Source organism: Schistocerca serialis, chromosome 3 (assembly GCF_023864345.2).
Source record: "Schistocerca serialis cubense isolate TAMUIC-IGC-003099 chromosome 3, iqSchSeri2.2, whole genome shotgun sequence".
NCBI lineage: Eukaryota > Metazoa > Arthropoda > Insecta > Orthoptera > Acrididae > Schistocerca > Schistocerca serialis.
The window spans coordinates 440,065,048-440,084,355 of record NC_064640.1 but is presented as its reverse complement, the minus strand read 5'-3'; the positions used below and the strand labels follow the sequence as shown (position 1 = coordinate 440,084,355).

Sequence of the window (19,308 nt, the reverse complement as noted above, 5' to 3'; positions counted from 1 at the left end):
ATTGGCACAGCTGTCACCAGGTGGTAAGCCAGCAATGGCTAGAACTTGTCTTCCCCTTCTGTGCGCTGTAATGAGGTCTAGTTTTCCTACAATATAGGCTTCCAGTGAGCAAAAACTAACTTCATGGGGAAATTATTCCATCACCTTTTCAACAATCTTTTGTCTACTGTCTGTAGTAAGTCTTAGTTTTTCTGTGACTATTAATTTATTTGAGACAATGCACTTACTCACTTGACTATTATATTATAGAGCTTAATCTTTAAGTAATTGTAAGTCAGCATTTAAAGTTTTGTAAGGAGGATGGCCCAGGTGCAAGTCTACTTGTATTTCGTGAAGAGTTTAAGTGTTAATGAAGATTTTGAGGCGTCTAAAGGTTCCCTCTCTCATCTATTGTATACGTCTGTCATTTGATGATATTAGGCTATTTGCATCACTCAGCTTTGTTATAGAATTTTGATGTTATTTCCCATGTAGATCTCTAGTGTTGACAAGGATTTTGTTTTGCCTTTCAAAAGAATGCATTACGTTTGCCATTTATTTTTTACAATGCTACCTTTTGCAAGCTTACTTTGAGTGTTTCATTTTGTTGTAAAATCCAGAATGTGCAAAACCTCTTTGCTGTGTCTATTCTGTTCATCTTACTGATCAATGGACCATTACATTTTGAACTTTCATCTAACTTTTTAAACTGATGTTCCACTCCTCTGTACAGGAGCTAATTCAATTGTCATTTTGGAAACATTTATTTGCGTTATTTCCACTCTAGGCACCACTCTTAAGGGTTAAAAGCAGTTTTGCATTTTTAATTCTTACATCCAGTGAACAGACCGTTTCCCTTCAGTCTAAAATTTTCCTAGCCATGCCCAGTGAAATTAATATGAATTTTTTCCTTAAGTATGTGTTTTACACAGCATAAAAGTATGTAGTCCAAATTACAGTACGTAGGTATTGAAATTTTCGTTTTGAAGCGTCTGTTGTGGTTTTTATGAGGACAACAAATTCCTAAAACAGATGGCCAGCATTTTTGGAACCTTATATGTGCTGAAAGTCAACACAGAGATGCACTCTGTCATCCTATTCCTGTTTCAAATTTAAAACAAGTACTGTACCAACAATTTTAACTAAGCTGTCTTAAAACTAGTTTTTTGCCATACAAAAGTTAAGATTCTTTCATATATAAACTTTGGTGTCCCTCTGTGCTGATTGTTATCAGTGTTTAACCTGTCACACAGGGTTGTCTTACTCTGTTTTTAAGCGTACTTAGCATCATACTGCTGGAACCCATCACCTGCTCTGCTTAAAAAACATACTTAGCTTGCTTTATTTTCCCTTTCCTACAGCATTCCTGCATCTTCACTCTTCTCCACCTGCACTCTGCGGCACCTACTCCTCAGCTCAGGTATAATGTGGTTTCTTGACTGAAAATGAGTTTATGCAATTTTTCTTTCCACTATTAAGTACACTGGTTTTCCACTTCCAGGTCATTTTCCACTTTTATCTTGTGGAGATGTACCTTCTTTCAAGAAATTACACACATGCATTATTCAGTCACTGCAGACACCCAAAACACTTTGGAAGGCAGTTTAACAAATCTGAAACCTACCTTCAGAGCCTGATAATCACTGAACATACCACTGTCTTTTTGATTTCTTCCTCTCAACTTTCTTATTGTTACTGGTTGGTATAGATGAGTTTAACATGTCAGCATTAACACACCATTGTCATGGCAATAAATTCATTAACATTATAATTTTAGAATGTTAATGCATTTATTGCCATGACAAGGGTGTGTTGTGTTATCATTTCATACTCATCATCAGCCACAAGTCAACCAATGTGATGCCGACTGAAATAAGACTTGCACTTGGCACCTGAACCCAAATGGGGCCTCCCGGCCATCAATGCCATATGATCATTTCATTTCATAATTTTAGATTCATCCCATAAGGTAGAAACAAAAATTGCTTACAGAACGGTAAAATTTTTAAAACAGCATGCCTGAGATTAAAATAAAATACACAAGTCATTTAATTTTAAATTCGATATTTTACTACCCTAAATTCTACAGAAAAGGCATAAACAAAGAATTTTAATACCACATTCAGTAATAAACGAGAAGGGGGTGGGAGAGCAATGTGTCAATATCTAAAACATAATTGAACATGTATGTTCTGGCTTTCAAAACTTTCACATTTTGGATGACTGATGTTTTAGATCTTCATCATAAATCAACACCCTGTATCATTTACAAATCAACAAGCAGTTTATTTCATTTACTGCATGTATCTGTATTAAATTACCTTACAGGTATTATTACAGGTTTTCAAGTTTTGTACAATTTGTGACACGTTCAATGTTTGCATTCCTTTGCCCATGATCATTTTTACATCTTAAGGAAATTCCTTCAAGTTAGCATCATTGGCTAGGTCATGGAAGATACTTTCAGACATTAATACAAAACTACTGTAGATATTGTGGCAAAACAATATACACTGTATAGTGTTTGAGGAACATCTTATCACTTACAAACATTTTACTGACTTAAGTACTTGCAAATGGAACGTTATCACCAGCGGCAAGGCAGCAAACATAACATTACACAACAGAAATAATTTATACTTCATTCATCATAAGAATAAATCTGATGTAAACAGACACAAATGCGACAATTTGTCAGCAGCCGTAGCTCTCTTACACTGGCATTGTTCGCTCTTCGAAGTAGGTCCAACTTGTGTATTAGAAATTTTATTACTATGCCACTGTAAAAGAAACTAAGACATTCTGATGTATTAACAGCCATCGATGTTTTTACTGAATTGCACTTTAGCTATGCAATTTTTACTTCAAAAATCAGGTACAGTCACAGTCTCTGCAAGCACTACTTGTGCTCTGGTTGTATCGTCGTTCGTATGTACCGTGGAAATGGGTTACATTGCTTCTTGCTTCATAGTGAAATGTGTATGGAACATCGTTAATGGCTAGAAACTAGTAGCTCTTAATGTTTTTCGCAAGGTTACAGAGAAAATCCATCTGACTTTTTTTGTGAAACACTATGTAATAAATATAAGGGAGAGTAATTTAATTTATGTGTGGTGTATTCAATAGCGTCATAGCTGGCAGCAGATCAAAACCTGTTGTGGTCTACAACTTTTTTTTCAGTTTGAATACCTAAATCATTTAAATATGGAATTCATCAAATATAGGGTAATTAACTCATCCTTAACCATCATTTTTTCCAAGAAAAATGCACGTCTTTTATTTTCTAATTACTAAGGACCAGAAAAATTTGCATTTTACGATAAATGCAAAATAGATGTGAACTCTGCCTCAAAATGTGAAAAAACAAAATTATGTAATCGATTGTTTCATAGTGAAATGAAACCACATGAGCTATTTATCAGAGATAGTTTGAAATAGTTTTATTTTCTGCGTGTAATACAGGCAATGTAAGCAGTTACTGGCATTTTAAATCATCTGGCAAAGCCCAATTTGGGAAGGTAATGAGCGCAAGAACGTACTTGCAAAATGAAGTGTATGAACTCAATGATGTATCAATGCGCTCAATGATCTGATGGCATGCCAGTTGTGGGCGGTTGAATGGTCTGTTTAAGGCATGTCACGTAATGCAATGTAGCACTCAGTAATGGGACCTAGCATTTTACAAGAAAGAAACGTATACATTTGTTACCTATAGCTCGAAAGATAGTATAATGCGGACAGTTTTAACGTGGCAAATTAGGTGGCGGATGTTTTTAACTGTAGTTGCATCTAATACCGCTAGAGATTGGGCCTGAACTACATTGTTAACAATACTCTGCTCACTTCAACAATCCATTGCACGATAGCCGCCCCCAAATGCTTTGTGTTGAGTGTTGCTCATCGTTTTCTTTTCTTCTTTTGAAATAGGTGACTAATCATGGTCCATCAAGTCTTCCAATTACAACCTTAACAACACCAGAAGAGATTGGGCCATCCCTGTGACAATGTACCAGTTCTGTTGGAGGCTGCTGCCCAGTGAAATGGAGGCGGGGCTTGTTTCCCTGCACCAGCACTCCTCATTTGGTGAGAAACATTCTGTTCCGTTTACACTCGCGGCCATCTGCGACTATAGCCTATAACTCCTGCCCACTGCACTATAGCGACTGGGAAACAAAATCTATAACATTTTTTGATGGCACTGGAATTCTTCCCCTAATGCTAAAATCAAGTTGCTGTTCTTTCAGTTCTATTTCTAAGCTAAGCGTTTGCCAGTTCTAGCTAGTGATTGTCAAGCAGGACTACGAAAGCCCATAAAAGGTCAAAATTAGCAATCTGCAGATTTTTCGATCTTCAAATTGGGCAGGAAAAGACAAATAAGGTCCTGAAACAACTTATCTCGGAGATGCACTCACGTAACTGGTGGGAAAATGGTGCTGCTTTTCAACAGAACAGCCAGTTTTGAAAGCTTAAATACACCCAAACGAAGAAAGCAAAGGTCATTTCAGAAGAAAAAGGTGTAAGTTTTTGCAAAAACAGACATTCCAGTCAAAAAGTTCCCAATCAGCACCTTTTTCAATAGTAGTATTAAAGAACTAATAATTTATTTGTCTTCATTCATGTAGCACAACAGCCTTTTAAATTTGTGCCTCTAATCATTTACAAATAAAGAAAACAGTTGCAAATCTTGACAAAAATATACGCGAATTTTGCAAAACGTAGGTGCTACATTTTCTGGTCCCTACTAATTACATAGCACATGCAAAATTCTGGTTTTCATTGCAAATGCACAATCTTAATTATCGATATTTTATGAAAGATTTTTAAATATTGTTGAAGTTAAGAAAAGAAAAAAAATCAATTTTTTTGGAGAAAAATGAAACATCCGATATTCTTTGTTTGAATATGCCCATTGTTTTGTAGGACAGATGTGGTCTCTCACAAGCCAGAGTGATAAGCATCATTGAAACATGGAAAACAGCAATTTTCATATCAACTACCACACTGTACAAATGCTGCATTTTAACGGTTGTCACCTTAACACTGCAATCTGGACTAAATAGAATTGATCTGGAGTTCAGTTAACGGATTTGTTGCGAAAAATAAGGTATTTAAGCTGCCAAACGTACTAGAATTAATTCACGAAGCTACCTGACACGTTGCTGCCAAATGATGGCGAAATGCAGAACAGAACGTCATAGAAGAGGAGTAGGAGGACATGGGGACTTTTTGGTGGCCTGAGATTCTGTTGCTGATCACCTGATCATCAATGTAGCAGTACTGTATTCCTTGGAGTTCGATATGGAGGGAGTTTAAGATTATCAGGCAACTGACAGTAATATCTTCAGTGGCTTCAATATTTAACTACATCGTTAACTCCCAGCACAACGCTTTTACACCACACATAGCTCAAGGAGAAAAATTACCCTTGTTAAAGTAAGGAATTTTCATCACTCTTGTTTTTAATTACAATACTATGTTTGCTAAGATCGTGAGCATCAGATCACCTAAGATGCGTATTGCTCGAGTTTTACCATTATTTCCTTCTGCATAAAAAGTTCTCGGTTTACTTGCCGCGTCAAATTTGGATAAAATCCCAAGCTTTCGATGACTACCTCCGTCATCTTCGTCACGGGTAAAACTGACTGTCGTGGACCGGTGAGGCTTCCGCTTTTATAAGCAGTGGATGGCTTCTCATTGGCTGGATGACGTCACGGTGAAACCGATGCGTACTGAGGTGGCGGCCCCTATATCCATAGATTTTGTTTGCGCGCTTGAGATTTTATCCAAATTTGATGCGGCAAGTAAACCGAGAACTTTTTATGCAAGGACTCCGTCGCGAAAGACTTCGTAGTCATTATTTCCTTCTGTTTTAAAATTAAATGACATACAAAGCTACATTGTTATCTGCTCATCTCTTTTTACATCTTTACTGCAACTGTCCACATCACTGCAGGTTGGTTAGACCAGGTGGCTGGGCAGTGCTGTCCATGTTAAATGTGCCAGTAAAGCTGTTGTCGCGTACTATCACCGAGCCGATGTATGCGTAACATGCAGCATATAATGTATCCTCATTATTGTACTCGACTGTACTTTAAGACAGCTTGGCTTCAATTCCACGTGAAACGAAATCCAATGAAGTTCCAGCAAATGTGGAAGAATACATAGTATATTGTTTACATGAGGTTTATTCTTATGATGAATGTCGTATAGTACAATTAAACACACAACAGTACGTTCTGCAAACATTTGTTTTCTTCTCGTAGAAGGCTGCAACCTACAAGCCAACCAGTCCAAATACAAATACTAATAATGTCCTCAAGCAACAATAACTTAACACACTCGCAATAGTTTCATATAAATTGTAGCGCAACACAACAGGGTACCATTTATTATTGCTCACAAGATTTAACACACAACTGATGAGTCTCTAAAGATTAAATAATAATAAAAAAAGAATGCATGAATGGTCAGTTCCTCCTGCAAACTTTGTGATTAATATCCACCAGTCACACGAAGAATGCTCCAAATCCAAATGTTTTCCTCATAGCATCCCAGTAGTACCGATTCCAGTTTTCTTTAGTAGTATCCATTTCACTGAAAACAAAATAGTAACATTAATTCAGCCACCAAAGTAGTAAGTGACTTAACTTTTACAGCTAAGTTCTTTCATTATATTAACTAGAACCAAAGTTATTACTAGAAATGAGAAGGTAGATACGAAACTATTTAAAACATACTTTGTACCACACAATAGGCAATTAATTCTTGTGCAACATGTTATTTTCAGGAATCCCTTTAACTAAAAAGTAGAATATTTGAAAAAAAAAAAAAAAAAAACGAATTTTACTCTTGAATACTTGGGGATTTATTAACCATGAATGGTATGAAGCGAGAGGTGAATATACAGTGAAGTGACTGAAGACCACTTATAAAGTACTTTTATTGTTTGTAAGGTTTCATTATTTGAGCAGTTTCGCATATCATACCCAAAATCACACATTTCAAAACCAAAAGTTTTATCTACTTAAACCAGTCCACACTTTCATATCTGCAATACCTTCAGTTACAGAATATTTTCGTTCAATAGTGGGAGAAGTATTGCACAGACAGCCCATATTTCACTTCAGTCTTCTACTTGTCATAAAAATTAACAAAGTACGTGAAATCAAATTAACACTGCTTTCAAAGTTGCAAATCAGTTTTTATTTTAAAAAACTTTTAGTTGGGAATGAAAAACCTTGAAGGCTGAGGAGCCCTTCTGTCAGTGTCACTGCTTCCACTGCAAAAATGCAAATTCTAGTCTCAGAAAATGTGCTGGAATTTACACCACAGACTCACAAACCATGAAGCTAAAGATTATATAGTCAAAACAAAATAAGCCTGAAAGTAGCCCTGCCGTCTTTGCCTCCGCCTACCTGGTGCTGAAAGCCTTCTCAAAAATTTAAAAAAATAATAGTGCAGTGATCAGAACGTCTGTCTAGTAAGCAGGAGGCCTGGGTTCTAAGTCCAGTCGGTCACAAATTTTCATCTGCCAAAGTTGCTGTATTTCAATGCGCTATGACAGTGTGGTTGTCGGTCCTTCGATATTTAAGATGCAATTGTTTTTTGAGGCAATAGAGGTGATTTGCGAACATTTGTCTTGCCATCAATGTAACAGGACCTCGACGGCATCCAACCCTTAGTCATACCTTTGTGGCCGGCCGGAGTGGCCGTGCGGTTCTGGGCGCTACAGTCTGGAGCCGAGCGACCACTACGGTCCCAGGTTCGAATCCTGCCTCGGGCATGTATGTGTGCGATGTCCTTAGTTTAGTTAGGTTTAATTAGTTCAAAGTTCTAGGCGACTGATGACCTCAGAAGTTAAGTCGCATAGTGCTCAGAGCCATTTGCACCATACCTTTGTGCCGGCACTAACCGATGTCATATACATGCGAATTAGATTGTAGTTCATATTTAGTCAAATAACGAAAGGTCAGTATACAAGTATGCAGGCTGGGGTGGCCTAGCGGTTCCAGGCGCTACAGTCTGGAACCGCGCGACCGCTACGGTCGCAGGTTCGAATCCTGTCTCGGGCATGGATGTGTCTGATGTCCTTAGGTTAGTTAGGTTTAATTAGTACTAAGTTCTATGGGACTGATGACCTTAGAAGTTAAGTCCCATAGTGCTCAGAGCCATTTGAACCATTTTGAGTCAGCGCTAAATTATGTGCGCCACCATTAACGTTACTGTATGCAGCTTGACAGCATAACACCACCACAACTACTGACAACCTGAACGATTATCATCACGCAGTTGTGACTCTCAGTGATTACAGGTTGCTGATGTTTGTCAAGAATAGCGGAAAGCGCCTCTGAAGTTCCATTTGCATTACGACCAAGACGGAGAGAATGCTTAATAACAGTAATAGGTCACCCAGCAAAGAGAAGATTCCACGTATTGTCTCAAGTTCTTGCAGTCTGATATTAATGCAGTTCCGATACTTTCACACTAACGGGTTCTTTTGGCTATCAAGATACTCATATGGGAACCATAAAAGTGTAATTGCTAGAACGCTCAACTACCTTAATAACACCTCATTCTGGATTGAATACAACTCGGAAAGCGACGTTAATTTGACGTTTTCATCATCTCCTGACACCTCACTGAATGAGGTCTGAAGTGCACGCACAGTTGTGTTGCCTGCCGCAAGGATTCTGTGAAGTGTTGTGGCAGCTGGCAGTCATTGCTGAATACACACATGTGCAAATATCCTCACTGCTCTAGCGGAACTCGTCTTTGTTGCATTTTTTCCATACCGTAATTATCACAATAACATAAGGCTTGTTCTGCTGAAGAACTTGATGCCCACAAGTCCTTAAATAAGAATCTCCTAGCGGGAGTAATACATGAAAGGAAACAGACTGTTGGACAAAAGAATGGACAGCTCCCTGCTTTTGGCGTTTCCGATAGCGCCAACGATAAGAATCTGGTGTCATATTATGCTTCAGAACTCTAAACTGTTTATTTTTTTACTTCATACTAAAACAAAAGTTGTGATATGAAATGACTTATATGCTTCTCAGGAACTTTAATTTTTCGTGTTTATTTTCTCACTTCATATTAAAACAAGGGTGTTAATATGAGAAGAGGAAATGAAATATACGCTTCCAAGAGATAATATTTCCTTGTGTGCTATTACTGCATACATGAAAGCTCTGCAGTTAATTTTTATATGTTGGATAAATTTTGATATCACCTCACATTCCTTTGTGGGAAGGTTCCTATTTTCTTGGGATTAAAATAGAGTGGACATTTCATCACTGGTTAATATTCTGATGACTAATGACATGATACCCGTTGCAACTGCTCCATGGCACCTGTGAGTAGAGTCTCACGTTGGTTACTATAAGAACACGCAGGCAGTGATATCTGCTCACTGCAGTCAGAGCCAAGGTGATTTCTTTCTGTTCAGGGCGAAGCGTCTGCTGCAGTGTCCACGCTCAGCCAACATAAACAAATCGTGGCGGCATTGGGCACTGCTAATCGCTGCACTTGTCGCGAGCCTCGACAACAAGAGCGCACTGTCTCTGCTAACGACACTGTGGAGTTAATACATCTTACTTAACGTAATACGCAGGACATGGGATGGGTAAAAATTCAGTTTGTAACTTCCCATCGCATTAAAATACTTTACAGTCATATTTGGTGCAATATTTATTGTTGGTTGTCTCTCTAATTTTAATAGTATTGACTCAGATTGTGCGTTAACACGAAAACACACACACACACACACACACACACACACACACACACACACACAGTCATTGATTCCAGTGAGGGTGACAAGTACTGTGTGTTGAACAACACATGCACCAGTCAGTTCCTCAGTTGGCGTCGAGTGGGTGAGATTGTTCAATTAAATTACATTGCAAGAATTGGAAGGAGGAGACTGAAAGTAAATCGACTTGTTGTATGCTAAAGAGCTGCGACAAAGCAAAGCTTGACCGATTATCAGATAATTGTCCACACGGGTTTTGTGGATAAGTATACTTTTAGTAACCAACCCACCCACGATCATTACGTAATATTTCTCGAGGGCGTAGGGGAATTTATTTCATTAAGTCGTCGACAGTGTAGCGTGATGGTTTACTTCCCACCATACGTTTTCTATATTCGTCCAAAGGTCGCTTGCATTTGTAGGGACATACGGCCATGACCTTGCTATTTAAATAACGTATTTGTAATAAGCACATTGGATTATTATTTTCCACAGTGTTTAAGAATTCAGGCCCTGTTATAGATAAGTGATCTGGATTCAACAGTCCGATTAAGAATGTGGTTCACCCAGTCTATCATATCATGAGAGTTGTAGTCGGATATCCAAATTAAGACTGACTGGCTGAATTCGATTAGGACAATCTTGTATCGAAATGAAATTACCGAAATCTGATAATTTGAACGTCTGTATTGCAACAATGCTGCGCACATATATTCATATGATGGAGTAACAGCTAGCAACTGTCTAAGAAAAAGTGAGAAATATGTCAACTAGCAGCAATGTAACGTAATTAAAACCTATATTCATCTGATGGAAAGATGGAATCGAACAATACACATCTATTTCAGTGGTGGGAAGATACTCCATATCAGATTTGCTGATGATATAATGACAATAATAATAATAATAATAAAAATCCCGTGTGGCCGAGAGGGAAAACCCTCCCCCATATGGGTGGTACCGAGGAAATCAAATACTTGGGATGAACTAAACACTAACACAGTCCTGGACGGCTACTCAATCCGTTGAACCCAAAATCCAGACACATCTGATTGAAAATCACCACTACTCTGGTCACCGTCTGTTATCTCAATAAGCTTGGCTGAAAATATTTGCTTCCAAAGGCTTCAACACCCTCTGGTCCTGTCTGGTCCCGGTATCACCCAGGCCAAACCAATGAAACACAAGAAAACATGAACTATGCAAGCAAAGGTAACTTTACCCCAGGTGGTACACAACCTGGCCACCGATAGGCGGCAGTTGGATTTTCGCACTCTGGGGAGTGCGGGTTAGCGCGGCAAAGAATATCGAAGATCTCTGGTAAATTTCCCTACAAGCAGAAAACATTCATTTAAAAACTAAACAGCGATACATTGATCCAAACAAGAAACCTCAATAATCTCACAAAAGAAAACGACCGCCAAAAAATTCTGATCCTTGCTCTTCAAGAACCACGATTAATTGACAATTAAAACTTGCATTACGGAAACCATTGCATCTTCAAGAGAAAAATACAACAAAAGGTAGCGAAAGGCGTACCAATCTTCGGCACTACATTTCTCGATCTATCATCAACTCTGTCAAAGAAATCGCATCCATCAACAATTGACTTATGACTATGCTCATTCAGAGCCCCTATAAAAGATATTCACTCGAAAATACTATGAGCAAAATTCACCAAGATGACGTGAAAATACTAATGGGAGACTTCAACTCTCTATTTGGGACAGAAAAACCTGTAGAAAAATCATTGGTACAAATTCAACACACCGAAACGCTTAGACCAACGGCACACGTCTGACTGACATTTGCCAACAATTCAACCACAAAAGAATGTCTTCCCACTTTAGGAAGTAGCCTGTTCCCAAGAAACATGTTTGGCCACCAGGTGCAAGCTGCTTTCGTTCGCCTTTCGAGACTCGCTGAAAGCCAGATTTTTAATTCTTTTGTAGCTTAGCTTCAAGCAGGCAGATACAAACGCAATAAGGGAATCGTAGGACAGCGCTTAGCAAAATGCGCCTTGCTACTTTCAGTAACCCTTAGTGTCAAAGCGAAAACCTTACGGTACTGCCAAATTCATAATGACGACATATTTTTTGATGTTGTGAATATGTAATTATATCTATGAAATGCCACATTTTCATAATAATTGCGAATGATACAGGAAATGAAGTAAATACAGATCTTTTCGAAGTCATAAGTCGGTAATGTCCTACTAATTCGTGTTAAAATAGGCTCAATCGTCTTACAGATACTTAATGCTTTATTAAGATAGTCTGCCGTTGTGATGTTTCTGTAGTATGCTGAATTTAATTTGTATTAGTACAGTGAATATTTTAATTGGATTTTCCATTAGTTTACTAAATGCAACAGTAATCATCAAAGAGAAATTAATCAGCAAAAAAATTTTCTTTCACGATGTCTAAAACGATCTGACAATGCTTAAGTTGTTTACAAATTCTACGCCAGTAGAAACCTACTGGTTCCAACGATATCATTATACCAGAGTAGTTTTAAGAGTATTTTCGTCTAGAAATGAATTGCGTTGACGGTTGATCGATCAAGAGCGGGAAAGGTAAAACTTTACGAATATATGACGAGAGGGACAAGTGCTTGAGAGAGGACTTCTCTATCGATACAAGTGCCTGAGAGACGACTTTAATTTCAGTCTCCTGGATAGTTTTGTTTCTCAAATCAAGAAGTGCGTTATCATGCAGTAGCACATGTGATGTAGTTGTGTTGCTCGATTTTCTTACGCCGAGACCGAAAGGTGTCTCAGTTGTTGGCAACAAATTCCAGCTGTGTTGCACACAGCCCTTGGGGCAGAATTCGTAGCCCAAAACACACTTTTGGAGCTATCAGATGTAAAATATTATGTTCACACTACTCTTTGCTCAAGTTTATGTCTTTTGGAGGGGCTCAGCCTTTCATTTCTTCTTAGGAAGTTAACGATAAAGGCATCATAACACGTCACCAGTAACAGTACTGCATACGAATGCTCAATGAGCGACCTGATGACGTTCAATAATAGTCACTCCGTTGACTTTTGTTGTTTCGAATTAGAGCATGCAGTACTCCTACACCAGACTTCTGAACTTTGCCTGTTGAATGCAAATGTCGCATGATGGTAAAATGGTGATCTATCACATATATCAGTAGTCGAGACTTCCTTAATGTGGAAAATCATTCATGTCAGAACGATCTTTGTTGAAACAAGAATATCTTTTTCTAGTGTTTTTTCCCAAAAGCACTCGCTCCACACACAATTCAAATCTTTCTAGCTGCCTCCTCTGCATTCACCCCTCTGTTATACCAAAAGTAAACGTTGTGTTGCAGATGTTACACCTATTTCCACTTGCGACTCAATTTTACAATGCTTAACCGTAGTTCATGATTTTCAAGTATGCAAAATCCAATGCTTAACTGCAAGATGACAAGTGAAACTTCAAATTCGAAAATGACAGTTGATACATGCACTGACAGCGTGGCGCCGCGTTCACATGAGCGGCGTCGGATTTCAGGCGGCATGGCGGGTGGCGTCTGGCCGGTGGCCGGTAGCCGCTGCAGCGCGAGGAAACGCTCGAGCGTAAGCTGTTATGATCGCGGCGTAGCCAAGAGCTGTCCTGCGGAATTGTTTCTGGAATACTTATTATTGCTGGTGGGTAGAATGTGAAGCGAATTATCTTCGATGTTCACTCAGACTCATAACTTTAGACAGACTGTGGAGGAGAAAAAAAAAAAAAATAATTTTCAGTTGGACGCGAACAGGCGACTATAAGCTCAGAACTCACGACGCTTGCCACTAGACCACGGGCTCACATAGTCCGACAACGTCTCTGAAGTAGACAACACTTCCTCCTAACACTTGCGCATCTTACAGTGTTGCCAGATTGTGCGGATGGCCGGACTAAGAGTTGTCAGGGGCGGTCAGTTTTATTGGCCACCTTAAGTGAATGACTCGGACTTAGTCTCTGTGGCGGCCGGCCGGCGGTCAGTTTTATTGTCTAAGACTGTACATATATCATACATAAAGTGCAAGGGGGGTATCATATACACAACTTTTACAGCTTAAAACTTTATTTCCCGCATTTTACACCATTTTTTTGAAGACTCTTGAAAAGTGTATATGTGGGGTTCCACTGTATATTGCTTCACCACAGATCACGATACTCTTGTGTAAAGCATGTCAGCTCATTAGTCTCTACAAGACATCATCATCATGTAATTCAGCTGATTACCGAGGATACAACACTGCCCACAGCCAGCATCTGAGCACAACAATGGAAAATGCTTAAGGTATCATTTCGATCTAATGTGACAATATAAACATTTTAGGCACGAAAAATATTCATATAATGCAAACACTTTATGGAATCAAACTGACAGAAAGAGGCATCACCTCAACAATTTGTAACAGTGATGGACCATATTACGTTTGTAATCAGAATAAATGATTGACAGAGTTATTAAAGTGCACCAGAAGGCATTTTAATTATGCCAAAATGAACACAGCAACTATACTGGGATATTAGTGGCAAAATCTAAATTGAGTACCATTCAAGCACTGTTACTAAAGATGTCAAGCGAAGACTGATATAACATGTCAAATGCTGCAGGATAATTCTGTAGACCATCTTTTGGTAGAATAGACACCCTACAAGAAATAAAAACCACCAAGTTACTTTATATGGTGGCAGAATCCCCACCACCACCACCACCACCACCACCACCACCACCACCACCACCACCACCCCCACCGCCGCCGCCGCCAATAATAATAATAATAATAATAATAATAATAACAACAACAACAACAACAATAACCTTTCTGGCACATCCTTCTGTACCAGTTTCACCTCCGTACAGTCCGATAGCTCCTCTATGTCCATTGTGACGTTTGAGAAATGACCATCGGGCCATCCCTTGAACCTCCATTTCTGACAGATCTTAGCATTAGGAACCTGTGAACACACATCAGTTCCATAAAATAATATGGCATAATGGCAATGCAACTGTTTCCTTTGCATTGCACCTGTATTGGCCTGCACACAAATGTTTCATTAAAATTATTTTCTTAACAAATGCAGTAGAAGTACAACAATCTGAAAATTAACAGAAGATGAATAATATTTAGTTACACATTCACTGCACTAATGCCACCCTCCAACTGCCAAATTATGCCTGGAAATTAGCAGCACTGCAAGTGGTTGTATGTTAAATTTCATTTTATTTAACAATGATTTGCCCAGAAGTCTAATGTGTTAGTACAATAATCACAAAAATTTACTTTTACAACAAATCAATGCTTGACCAGACAAATCTTTAAATATGCTATTTTATTACAAACAGTACTAGAACACGAGCATTTGAAAATATCAGTACAGTAACACATGTATGACAACTATATAATGATTGCATGGCTCATTCATGAACACGTTGGCAGTTAGGGAAGGAGGATGGGGGAAGTGGGGGGGGGGGGGGGGGGGGGCGATATGAAAAAATATTTATTTTGTAAGCTCACAATTGCAGTATCATACATGGACTGTTTAAACAGCAATTTGAAACTGGATTCCCTATTTTTGAAGCATTTGAGCTTTATGGGAAGAGACTTTAAAATATTGTTATCTGCAAACTTGTCATTGGTGCAAAAGAGGTGTTAATTCTTTGTGAATGTCATTCACGTGTCTGTGGTGTGTCATGGACATTTGCATTGCTTCCATAGAGAGTAGGGTTAATTATAAATAGTGTATTGTGAAGCAGTGTTAACTTTTCCAAACTGATTAAATTTGTAAAAGTGAGAAATTCCCCTAACAAATAATTACCAACATATAATTGACCGTACATAAACAAAATGATGTCTTGTAGACTTCTGGTTACCAATGCAACCAAGTAGTCAAAGGCCAAAATCAGCAAAGTTCAGTTCTAGCAATGTGTGAAGAATATGATGTTCCAGTTTGCAGTCCTAAGAATTAGTGAAGAGACAGGTCATGCAATATTTGTTGGAGGTGACTAATCCAAGAAGTGTAGACTGGGCCACCTATGGATTCACTGCAGGTGGTATAGACATTGTTTTGAAGTACTTAAACAGATTTTCCAAAAATTGTCTTTAACCACTAGTTAGACAACCCATACCCATTGAAAATATTTTAGACCTTGTAGCTATGAACAGACCTTACCTTAACAGTGTCAGTATAGAAAAAGGGGTTAGTGATTGTGATGATATAATGACAATTTTTACTAGTTAATAAATCCATCAAGGAGGCTAGGAGGGTATTTATGCTAGAAAATGCAGATATGCAGTAGTTAACATTCCACTTAGACAATGAATTGACATCATTTAATTCGAATATGACAGATGTAGAGGAATTATGGGCAAAGTTTAAACTGATTTTAAATTGTGCTTTGGAGATGTATGCGCCAAGCAAATGGCTTAATGACGGAAAAGACTTACTCTGGTGTAATAATGCTGAGGAAGCAGCGAGTGTTGAGCTCTCAGTTCAAAAATGAATGCGCAGCTGTCAACTGGCAAAGCGTGCTCATACAGAGGTTTATCGACAGATGTTCTCCCCTCTTGTGAATGGAACAGGAAAGGACATTACTAGTAGGGTACATGGTACCCTCCACCATGCACCATATGGTAGCTTGCAGAGTATGTATGTAGATGAACTTAGTACTTGATAAGTCTTTCTATTCCGCACAAGAATTTCTGTTATTGTAATATGTAGAAGGTGGTGGGTAGGAATTACTAATTCACACCACCTGTAGCCGTATTTACAAAGTTGTGATGTCTGTGTAATATGACGCATTCTATGTCATTACAATTTATCATGCAAAATTATCCATAGTACACAAAATAAACTACTTTCTTAATACCGTGCTATACTCTGAAGAGTCTGAATCATGATTACAATTTTGGACCAAACATTAATATCTCTATTCAGACTCATGCAAACCAAAGTGAACCAAACATACATATCACTAGACACTCTCATAGGAACCAAAATCAGGCCAAACATAAGCATCACGAATCTAACTCGTGAGATAAACACTTGTCAGTTACAATCGCGGATTAATTCTTAGCATTACATTACAAGAACTGGTTTCAGTTTGTTAAATCCACATTACAAATCAAGTGTACTAGTGGTTTTGTACTATGGTTTTTGAAGAAAAATTTAATAAATCCTTACAGAATGTTAAGAGAGGAGCACTTACATGGTCAGTGATGTTTAATCCAGTGACATGATTGTAGAAAATAAGAAGCATGCAAAACCCTTTGTTATAGGCAACAGTAGGGAACAGGAAAATTGGATACCTAAATCCTGTGTATTGTGGATTTGGCAGTAAGCAAAACCCACATAAATCATTTGGAAATATTCTGAGACTCTTGGCATAGAAGTATCCATTTCAAATTACTTAACTGAACACACAGGATTATTAGAACCATTTTCTGTTCTGTTTGATGACAAAATTTTGGGAAATACTAATTACAGAAACAAATCATTTTACCTGTCATGTAATAGACAACAAATGGAAAAAACAGAAAGTGGATGACACTTGGTACCCTGTTACCTTCAACAAAATAAAGGCTTACCATGCACTGTGCATTTTGATGAAGTCATAAAAACCAAATATCTGAATGTATTGGTCTAAAAGCCTTGTAGTAGAAATGCTGATATTTTAAAAAGTTCATGACTTACATTTTTGCAGAAAAACAAAACAGTTGACAGTACTGACTGGCATCGAAAGACAGGACTTGTCGACCTTTGGAATGAGAAATTTACCCACTACATGAAAATGACAGTATAGACGAATTCTTGATGAAATAGTAAGAACATTTGGCAAACAAACAATTTAGTCCATCAAAATTAGCAATATTTGGGTTAAAAATTTATCAACTACATGAGGCAAGTACCAGCTTTTGTTGTGGTTTCAGATTACATAGTGGCTAAAACAAAACTGATTGGAATAGGTGTGCCTCAGATAATGTTGTCATGGACTTGTCAAAATCAAAACTGAATAAGGGATATACTTATTTTGTTGACAATTAGTACTCCTCCTCAAAACGCTTTTTGAAGTTGGACCAGGGAAACAATGTTATTGAGACAGCACATAGCAATTGGCAAAATATGCCAAACAAATATTACAGAAAGGTGAATTTTTATGGAGAAGTTATAATAATAATTTGCTGCCTTTGAGACTGAAAGAGAAGCGTGACATTTGTACGATATCAATGAAATACTAAAGCAGAGAAATGGTGGAAAACATATCAAAGAGTTTAGAACAGCAAGGGAGCCCAAACACGTCCTTTAATACAATGAGGAAATGGGTGAAATTGAGTGTTAAAATCAGATGTTTACCTCTTTTCCAATCACGAGAAAAATACTCAAGGCATAATTTTTTATGTCTGATGTGGCTCTGTTTAAGTATGAACATTATCATTAAAACAAGTCAAATAAGTAAACACCTCTACTAATGTTTAAGAGTTGTAGGTATTTTCCTATTGGGAACTCAAACCGGGGGAACATTTCTTCCCGTAATTAAATTTTTTATCTACTTTTTGGCATCTTGTTATTACGTTTCTCCTGAAGAAGTCACACATGAAGAACCCCAAGAAGATTATATTCTATTAAAGTACTGTTTATATATAAAAATTTGTATTTATGTTTATATTTTGAGACCTAAGTGTGTGTGTGTGTACACGTCACAGGTATCTGTATGTCTGCTTGTATTGCAACTGTCTCGCCAGTCACTCCGACCCATTTCACATGTGTAATCTCCAACAGCTTGAGCATTGATTTCGTCTAATTAAATAGAATAACAAGGAGTTGACGATGTCACTTAATTCTTCTGGGTATTTACTGCAGCTGCCAAATTTTTCAGACACCGTGCTAGTGTCATCAGCAGACATAGTAATTTGATACTCCACGGTGGGCAGGTCATTAGCATAAATCAGAAACATTCAAGAGATTCCAAATACAACACGAGGGGACCTCAATGAGTAACTCTTCAATATCGAACAATAGATACAATTTGCAGTTTATTGCTTCTGACATTTACTTCCTACTTCCTCTTTGTGATTTAAGTGTTCAGTGCGTTACCTAAAGAACAACTGATACCATAAAAATATTGGTGACTAACATCTTGTCAAAAAGTTTATAGCAGACAGAGCACCAGCTGGGATAAAATAAGACCAGAGCAGGAACCTGGCTGTGCCCTTTTGAAAGAAAAAACATTCCAGCATTTGCCTTCACTTTAACATATATCCACTGTCTCAGAGAGCGTATCTGCTCAATGATACTGAGTAAATGTTTCATTAAGATCTATGCACTCTTCTGTTTACCATTCATTTCAATATTATTAATATTAAGGGCGATATTGGAGGCCATCAGGAAACTACGTCAGTCTCATTCCTTAACACATTTCACGTAACTTCGATTTTGTATTCTTAAATTCGTTCAACAAAGAAAGTTCTTATATAATTTAAATCACTTTGTTTAGAATTTTATACCTGTGTTTGTATATGTTAAGTCTGTCTGGGTTATTTCAAGCTTTTGATTCAATATACCATAGAATAT

At 37.9% G+C, this 19,308-nt stretch overlaps 1 protein-coding gene across 3 annotated transcripts in view; it reads right to left on the bottom strand.

Annotated features, from left to right (window-relative positions):
• Positions 1 to 2,026: 2,026 nt before the first annotated feature.
• LOC126470330 (activator of 90 kDa heat shock protein ATPase homolog 1) overlaps positions 2,027 to 19,308 on the bottom strand; it is a 95,716-nt gene continuing 78,434 nt past the window's right edge. For all 3 annotated transcript variants that reach the window (XM_050098116.1, XM_050098117.1, XM_050098115.1), the window contains exons 9-10: positions 14,558 to 14,694; positions 2,027 to 6,573 (exon numbers count right to left, since the gene is read on the bottom strand). In XM_050098116.1, coding sequence (XP_049954073.1) covers positions 6,486 to 6,573; positions 14,558 to 14,694 — 225 coding nt within the window. In that variant the 3' untranslated portion in view covers positions 2,027 to 6,485. The remainder of the gene's footprint in view (positions 6,574 to 14,557; positions 14,695 to 19,308) is intronic.